Genomic DNA, 10,000 nt, shown 5'->3' on the forward strand with positions numbered 1-10,000 from the left:
CCATCCAACACAATATTCATGCACGCACACACTCGTGTTTGTGTGTGTGTGTGTGTGTGGATATGTATGTGTGTGTGTATATATATATATACATATCCATAAATACAAATATATTTCTATATAGGTGTATACAAGTATCTCGCCAAACAAGCATATATATGTATATATAAGGTAGCGACGACGCGACGACGGGCGTCCTACAGAGATAGAGAATCGTTCGTTACACTCTCTTTCTCTTTTTTTCTTTCCTTTCTCTCTCTCTCTCTCTCTCTCTCTCTCTCGATATCTTAACCTTTTTCCCGCGTTTAAGGGTTTCACTTGTACTACGCATGCGCAGCACCCATATATATATTTTACTGCGTTAGTTGGTAAATGATCTTTCGTCTGTTGAAAGTCACGACGACTCTAAAAAAATGCGAAGGAGAGTGAAAAATCGAGTTCACAAAAAAAAAAAAAAAAAAAAAAAAAACGAACAAAAAAAAGAAAAAGAAATTGTCTTTCGAATTTTCATAACCTATAAAGAAATATATGTAAGAACATTTTTGTGATTTTTTGTTCTTGTGAGACTTTATTGAGACCCTTTTATTATAGACGGGATCATCCATCGAGTTTCCTAACCTATAAAACGAAATATGAAAGTAAACTACGTGATTTTGATGACTTTCTTGATCTCTCTCTTTCTCTCTCTCTCTCTCTCTTAAATCCTTTGGATTTGATATTTTACAATCGTCGTGATCTATGATCGTTAATCTTCTCAAAAAGAACAAATCATATGTATACATATATACACACATCATATATATATATATATATATATATATATATATATATCTAGTTTGTTTCTGTTAATTAGATTTCATTTTCACGACGCAATTCTAATTTTTGTGATTTACACGTTACTTTCAGGGAGAAATGTTCCCGTCGAAGGAACCGGCAAGAATGAAAATAAACCGCGTGTGACTTACTTCATCGGACCGAGTCATAACCTCGACTCTCTGAGAGATCCCTTCCACCTCTTTTCGCGGTCGTTCTCTTCTCTTTTCTGGCGCATCGCCCAATAGAATATATATATATGTATATATATCCAGCAAGCCTATGTCAATTCCTCTTCCTCTTCTCCTAACTTTACTTTTTTCTTTTTACTTTTTTTTCTTATCTTTTCTTTTCTTTTATCACCAAATCAAGCTCGCGAAGCACTTCCCCTTTTTTTATTCTGTAAGTCAACTTCCCTTGTTCTTTCCCCCTCTCTCTCTCTCTGTTTCTTTTAATCTTTTCTGTCTCTCTCTCTTTTTCTATCTTTCTCTCCCTGTATGTCTGTCTCCTTCCTCCTCTCTAAACGGTAGAAAAAACCGCGCGAATCGCGATGTTAAATTCAGGATGTTACGCGAAATGAAAGATCAACGTTGCACACGTTGACGTTTGAGGTTAGAATCGACAGGTAGCAGTAGCGGCGAGAAAGCGTGGCGCGCATGCGCACCACGCGCAACACGCACACGCATACGTGTGCCGTCGCACATACATACCCGATGAAATAGTAAAGTTAGGTCCAAGGAGCTTGCCGATGTTAGACTCGTATACGCTCGGCTCAATTCGGAACAAATCGGCTCGGCTCGGCTCGGCTTGGTTCGACTCGGCTCGGCTTGTTTCTTTCTTTTTTTCTTTCTAGACCCCCACTACTCTTTCTACTACTACTTCTTTGGTGTCGCCACCATCTTTGTTCCCTCCTTCTATGTCACACGCCATCCCTTTCTCTCTTTCTCTCCCTCTTCTTCTTACTTCATCAACACTCCCCACCCATCTTCCGTATTTTCACAACTACACAAATCCCAAATCTCGAGGTCACAATTCATACAAAGTTCTGTTCTATCTATCCTCTTATCTATTTCCCTCTCTCTTACTCACTTACTCATTTCATAGCGTATTGTCGCATGTAACCGTAGAGTTGTTTGTAATACACATGGAAGAAGTAAACTATTACTATATAAAAGTAACGTTAGTAGTAATGCGACAATACGATTCTCGAAATTCAGCCAAGTGCGTAGATACAGAAAAGATTTTCAATGATTTCTATATACATGCGTGCATGCATATGTGTCGTGTCCGAGGTTTAAAAATTTAACAGACCTTTTTTTAATCGTCGCTAAATTTATTATTATCCATTGGGTCGACTACATGCAACACAACATATGCACACATACTGTGTCCGTATGTCGAGTGGCGCCTAACTCTACTGCTGTTCTCTTTCTTTCTCTCTATCTATCTCTCTCTCTCTCTCTCTCTCTCTCTCTCTCTCTCTCTCTTTCTGTTTTGCTCTGTCCGTGTCGACATAGACGACTCCGCTTGAACTTTTTCGTATATCAAGGTCGCACGAATTTGATTACTTTAGTCAATCTATATACATACTTGTTTTATCTAATGATCCCACAGCGATAATAATTATTAATAATAGTTAATAATAATTGTAACTTGTTTAAAAATAGTTTTTAACTAAAGATTCTGACGAATCTTATTAACCAAGAGAATTTCTTCAACGATTTTAAAATGACCGTGATGACACTATAATAATCATGACGAACGACGACGACTATATCATGTTCGTCGCTATGAATTTAGAAAATTTCAGATTTCAAATAAGAAACGAAGAGAGATAAACCTATCAAGAAGAGTATATTGTATATAAAACTATTTTACATATATACATATATATAAAATGAGAAGAAACTCTATTGAAATTATGAAACTATAATTTTTTTCTTCATGATCCAGATTATTCGTTGTAATATATAATAATATTAATGTATTAATGATAGTAATGAGAGTTAGAACGAATGTCATATAAAATTATAAATATGATAAATAAATTAAATAGAATCATTGGAACAATTTTAATTAATTTAATTATTTTAAATGAAATATGAAAATTCTTATTAAAAATGAGAAATATAATATATATAGATAGGGATATTTGATTTTCACATTAAGGCATACCTGTGCATTTGTACGGGAGTGGATCTCGATGGCAAATGTTGGTTATGGGAAACCGCTGGCTGAGCCTGAGCCCTACCAGGGCCCGTCGACGTAGCGCCAACGAGAGAATGCCCGTGACTCCCATGGGGATGACCGTGGGGGTGGGAGTGCGGGTGCGGTGGATGCGAATGGGGGTGAGGATGGTGATGGTGGTGCAGGTCTCCCCCCACTGGGCCGACCGGGCCCACTGGGCCCCCCACCCCCAGTCCACTCACTACCTGGACCTGTTTGCCCACTGTCTCCATCACCCCTAGCGCATTGTGTACTGAAACAAACCAATCAGAGACGTATGCGTTAAAAAAATATTGTATTTAATGGGATACTGTTAAAATAAAATATTAATGCGTTTTATTCAATATATATTATTATATCATAGTACTGTAATCATATACTATAAGTAATATACTATAATATAACACAGTTTTGTATTCAACATATTATAGTGTAGTGCATAGTATTGCATATATACAGTACATATTGTATTAATATTGTATTAATATTGTATAATAAAAATACAATATGTACTAGTACATATTGTTTAGTAGTAATTAATTAGTATTATTTGTTAAGTATACTAGTACTATTAACGTAGTATTTTATTATTAAGTACACTATTGTACTGAATATATTATAATACACTATGTATATTATAATATACTATGTATATTATAATTAATGATTTTTATACACATGTGTAATGAAAAAGTTACATGTAATCTTAAAGGATCGTGTTACATACAAACGTATTTACACGCTATAAATATATTTACATTCTAGCAACTTTATTTTTTCTTTCTTTTTCCTTTTTTTTTTTTTTTTTTTTTTTTCTTTTTGTTCCCAGGAAGTCGAATCGCGCGCGCTCAGACTTCAAAATGGCGAGGAGGAGAGGGCAGAGAGATGTGTGATGCTTGCACGTTCTCAAAGTTGACGCTTGTAATGCAGCAGCAGCAGCAGCAGCAGCAAGAATTGCTGCATTGCAGAGAGCATCGTGAGAACTCTACTACTCTGAGTTTAGAAATTCCAATGTACTACACAACGTATGTGATTAACATAGTGACGATAGAACAAATATAAATAAATAGTCATAAACTAATTAAAACAACAACAATAATAATAATAATAATAAAAAGATATTTGTAACAATTTTTCAAATATTTCTGACTTGCCTGTCATGAACATAATATATATGAGAGAAACATAACACATTATCATATTAGTCATAAAAAAAAAAGAGAGAAAAAGAAAAAAATAGAATAAAAGAAACATAATACATGAGTCACAATTAATTAATCAACTGTTTGTAGCTGATTGTGCATTGTGATCATTGTTGATTGCTTTATTGTGCGGAAACTTTCTAATAATCACTTGTACGCACACAAATACAAACACATACATGTTGTAAGTATACTGAAGATAATAAAAAGACTGTCATAGTCACACACACATTGGACATATATACACGAAGCGACGATGACGACGATGATGATTGTAAAAGTTTCTAATATATAATTTTACAATTTGAAGAAAATAAATAAATAAATAAATAAAGATTATCCTAAAGAGAATAAGTGTCGTAAAAGAATATAATTGATTTCATTTGGATTCTTTTTTTTGGATTCATAAAATCACTTGCGAACTTTTGGCTTATTCCACACACACAAACACACCACTTAAAACCTATATATGTTGATGATTAGAAATGTCGACGAAAAGTAAATGGTATAGGAATATTCGCTTTTAAAAATACATAGGAAATATCGGTCAAAAAGAATAGAAAGAGAAATGTAACGTGATTGATTTCTGATGCGTAAGTTTGTAAAAATATTACATCTATATGAAAATGGTATGCTCTTGGATTAAAGCAGAACTACTGGACCGAGGTGACTGCACCAACTTGCACCGCGAGCTGCTGCACCATCTCACTATCGCAACGAATATATCTATATCTATATAAACGAGCTGCAAACCAACGAATATGTGTAACTAAATTGCACTGGCGTATATGTGCGTGTGCGTACACGTACGTACGTATCTATCACATACAAGATAATATTTTTATTTAAAAAAGGTTTGGTCAAAAAAAAAAAAAAAAAAAAAAAAAAAAAATTCCTAGATGAGAGCCAAAAGTTCCTAGATGATTTTTTTTACAAAAATCAATTACTACTTACTTTTTAGAGACACATTTTTTTTTTTATTTTATTTTTTTATTTAGAAACTAAAAGTTCAAAACTTCCAGTTTTACTGTTAAGAAAAAAAAAAAGAAAAAAAAAAGAATCCTAAAAAGTCTTGAAAAAGATTAATTCATTTTTAAAATCGCTCAGGAACTCTTGTGTATATATGTATATATATATATATCCTTTCACTACAGATGTACACACACACACACACACACACACAACTTGGTCACGCGTCATTAGTAGAGAGCCACACGACCGTCTTTGAACGTCAACCGACCGAAGGATGCCTCCGCTGCGAATGCTCGCAGTGTGTGTGAGCACATCTACTTTTAGAAACTGTTTAGAAATATAGACGAGATATACATATGAAAAAAAAAAAAAAGAAAAAAAAGGAAAAAAAAAAAAATGAAAGAAAAAATAAGAAAAATGAAACTGACTTATCGCAAAAAAGAAATAAAAGATATAAATAATACAAATTTTATTTGCATCGATCATTTACCATGAAAAAAAAAAAAGAAAAAGAAAAAAAAAAAAACGACAAAAGAAAAGTAATGAACTTGTCCCACTTTCAAAATCAACGGCTTTTTTTTTTTTCTTTCCTTTTTTTTTTTTTTTTTTTTTTTTTTGAAACGATTGCTTCAAATGACTTCCTTCAAACGACACACTTTTTCTAATGAATTTTCTTTTTGTCTAATGATACGAATACTTTATCCTAATGGTAATTATTGAATAATTTTTTCTAATGATTCTTTTGAAGACGAGCTCCTCTTCTTTTTTTTTTTTTTTTTTTTTTTTTTTCTTCTTTAATCTCCGATTACGAGAATAATATGAAAATAATGATTCATCCACAAAGAGTTGTTATTACAGCTATATATATATATATATATATATATTTTTGTTTTCTCTCTCTCTCTTTCTCTATTTTTTCCATTCGTTAACCATGTTCTTCTCCTTATCTATCTCTTTTAAGGTTATCGACCGTCGATATCAAACTATATAACAAGAACCTACAAGATTTATCGATAAATTCTATACACCTGCAATCCGAAACAGCTGTTTATATTTTCTCGTCCTTTACACTACAGATAATAATTATCTATCCTCGAAGTATGATATACCCCGTGTTTATGCAACAAATACAAAACACTCATACACACACACGCATACAGAAAGAGTGAGAGAGACAGAGAGAAAGAGAGGAATAGAGAGAGAGAGAGAGAGAGAGAGAGAGAGAGAGACATACACACACGTATACACGTACACATACATGTACAAACTCTGATTACGTTTCATCCATATGTCTTATCCGCCATTATCAAGCTATGATTCAAAATTATCAACTCAGACGCATCGTTGATAACATTTTTTATCATTTTATCGTTTCATCATAGAATCACAAAAAAAAAATAAAAAAAATAAAAAAAAAATAAAGAAATAAAAAAAGAAAAAAAAAAAAAAAAGAGAAACAACAATTAAAATTATAATAACAATAATAATAAAGATGTCAAGGAATTTATGACACGATAAATCATCCCCCCGTTATCCTCCACCCACCCCTCCACATAACACCTACAATAGTAGGTGTAATAACACCCTTGTTCACCCGTCGCTAAGAAAAAAAGGAAAGAAAAGAAATATTGTAACTAAAAAAATATTATTACCATCATTAATGATCGTAGATTTTTTTATAAAAGCGAATTGTCAATGGCCTTACCAGATAAAAGTCACTATACTCACCGGTAATGACGTCAGCTGTCGAAGGCAGGCCGCCCGGATCTTCTCCTCGAATTTCTCCAGAACGAGTGTCGTCGGTTGGATTCTCTTTGAGCGAATTTTTATAATAATAAATTCACCGTTTAAGTCTCGAGTGAAAATTATGTACGTGTACGCGCGCGATCACGCACTTATTATACGCGCACGTATTATACATATGTACATTTACACCCTCCCCCCCCCCCCCAAATACCTATTATATGACGATGCACAAAACGAAGAAGAAGAAGAAGAAGAAAAAGAAAAAGAAGAAGAAGAAGGTACGAAAGATTTCTTTTCTATTTTTTTTCTTCTTCTTCCTTCCCCTTTTCTAATTTCTTTTCTCCCTTCTTTTTTTTTTTTTCTTTCCCTTTTTCTGACGATCTTCCACTTTTTAAAACCCGCACACGTTACTCCATTGCATTACCAACCTACAAAACACGTCCTTTACTATGCAACTTTATTTCACATCGAACTAACCCTTCTTCTTCGGTCGTAATTATTTTACTTTTATTATTATTATTATTTTATTATTATTTTATTATTATTATTATTATTATTATTATTATTATTATTATTATTATTATTATTATTATTATTATTGTAACTTTTTTCTTCTTTTTTTTTTCTTCTTTTCTTCTTCGACAATTATACTTCCTTTTTGTCGTTTGTTTCACTCTCACTAGTAATAAGTCCATTCACACTCTCCTTTTTTTTTTCTTTTCTGCCTTTCCTTTTTATATATATATATATATATTTTACATATATATATATATATATATGCTCTCCTCACTGATACACGGTTGCACACTTTAACCTACGGACACACCCACACGCGAGAGCCGGCACTGTGTGTCACGTATTAATGACCATTGTCATCGTCATCATCATCGACACTAATGCTATTACTATTATTACTCGTAACATTGTTCTATCTTCTTCTTCTTCTAGTATTCCTTGTGTGCTGTAATTCTTCCACCGTCGCCGCCACCACCACCACCACCACCTCCAATGATTTCTAAAGGGAAAATATTGGAAAAAAATAATCTAATTTCTTTACACACATATACATATATATATATATGTGTGTGTGTGTGTGTGTGTGTGTGTGTAAAGGAATTAAGAGAAGAAAAGTAGCCTACGAAATTCGTCAACGAAACAACACCCTATATATCATCGTAGAGGATCCGATGATGTCAAAGATTACTATAATACAATTTTTCAAAATCAAATAATAACTTTTAGCCCTTCATATGTATGTTAAATATTCGAAGTATTCTGATTCTGATTTTTACGTAGAAAGAGGACTGACTGACGGACGGACGAATGGACGGATGATAAACGGATCGAACCGGATCGGATCGGATGAATTGATGCGTTCTCGTTACGACCAACTCTGACCTTTCGTTCATTTCTTTTTTTTTAGACAATCTTACAGACGAAACTTATTCTCATTGGTTTCATATAGGTCAATTCGTGGAAAAAAAGTTAGGTTAGAATCGATGACGATTAATTAAAATTAAGAAAGTCTATATAATTTTAATAAAAAAAAAAATAAAATGTTCAAGAAGAAGAAAAAGAAGAAGAGTATTGATCGTGGGCCAGCAATGTGTGCACACCAAATAAATAAATAAATAAATAAATATATATATATATTTTATATTTATATATCAATTTCGTATTTAGTGTAGTGTAACTAGTATATTATATGTATATTATTAATTGTACTATATTGAATATAACTATATCAATGTAAAAATATGTACTATAAATTTCACTTGTATATGATTGATATTATAATTGAAAATCTAATCAAAAATAAATTCGAGAGAGAAAGAGAGAGAGAGAGAGAGGGAGGGAGAGAGAGATATCGTTAAAAATAAAAAGATAACACCGACGATAACAGTACGCGTATAAAAAAAGAAACATTAACAATAATATTAATAATAATAATAATAATAATAATAAAGAGAAAAAGAGAGAGAATCGTGACTAGAATCGTAACGAATAAATTTCTAAATGAATAACATCGATTCAACTAATCATAGGAGAATCATCGATCGATTGATCGATACTAAAGTTGTTCGTTCGTTATCGCGAATATTACTCATCTTCGTGATAATCCACTTTCATCTTCAGCATCGGACATGTCTCAAAGTATCTTTATGCGTATTATGATCCATCAACGTTCGCAGACATCGTTTCAGACGACATGAAGTCTCTACGATCTAATTAACTTTGAAATTTTGACACGAACTGGACAATTTTCACGAAGAAAATTTTCCCTCCAACCTCCAACCCTTTTCTTTTTCTATTGGCCCACTCCCCTATCGATCCAATCTCGTCCGATAGGTAATCGTGAATGTTTTTACAAATGAGAATCACGTTTTCCTTGTTTTTCTCAAACAATTCCCACACAACTATCCACCGTGCTTTTTTTGATCTTCAATTTCGTAAAAGAGAGAAAGAGAGAGAGAGAAAGAGAGAGAGAGAAAGAGAGAGAGAGAGAGAGACAGACAGAAAAAGAGAGAGTCTTCATTTTTTCGTTGTTGTTTTGTTTTCTCTATCCATCTTCTTCAAAATATCCTTCTTTTTCATTCGAGTCCTCGACCAGTCGCCGCCATTGCGTTCCTTCGTAATTAAATCTGCAATCAGAAAGAAAAAAAGTGAAAATAAATAAACAAACAAACAAATAAATAAATAAAGAAAGAAGGAAAGAAAGGAATAAATAAAAAAGGGAAATATTTCCTATATTATTTGTTTAAACGAGCAATTAAACAAAACTAAAGTTTGTATGCGTAAAAGAGGTTATTATATGGCGATACGCGTGTTGGTAGACTGAAACGACTGAAGCGATAAGGAGAGAAAAAGAAAAAGAGGGAGAAAGAGGGAGGGGAGAGAGAGAGAGGGAGAGGGAGAGAGAGAGAGAGAGAAAATGTCTAATCAGTCTAATTACGAACGCGTTCGTCGTCTAATCGTATCGTTTATATATTTCGCACGCAAGCGCACTAACGCAAGGTCGCTCGGTACAGTGAACTGAGCTT

General features: G+C 33.0%; 1 protein-coding gene across 9 annotated transcripts in view; it reads right to left on the reverse strand.

Annotated features, from left to right (window-relative positions):
• The window catches only part of LOC124956962 (protein split ends), a 70,575-nt gene that overhangs the window by 45,134 nt on the left and 15,441 nt on the right, over positions 1-10,000 (reverse strand). For 5 of the 9 annotated variants that reach the window (XM_047513459.1, XM_047513458.1, XM_047513463.1 and 2 more), the window contains 2 exons: positions 6,942-7,974; positions 2,989-3,292 (listed from right to left, as the gene is read on the reverse strand). In XM_047513459.1, coding sequence (XP_047369415.1) covers positions 2,989-3,272 — 284 coding nt within the window. In that variant the 5' untranslated portion in view covers positions 3,273-3,292; positions 6,942-7,974. Of the gene's footprint in view, positions 1-965; positions 1,504-2,988; positions 3,293-6,941; positions 7,975-9,474; positions 9,602-10,000 lie in introns of those variants that run through there. The other 4 variants (XM_047513461.1, XM_047513457.1, XM_047513460.1 and 1 more) reach the window with 2 other exon arrangements.

Source organism: Vespa velutina, chromosome 24 (genome assembly GCF_912470025.1).
Source record: "Vespa velutina chromosome 24, iVesVel2.1, whole genome shotgun sequence".
Classification (NCBI taxonomy): Eukaryota; Metazoa; Arthropoda; class Insecta; order Hymenoptera; family Vespidae; genus Vespa; species Vespa velutina.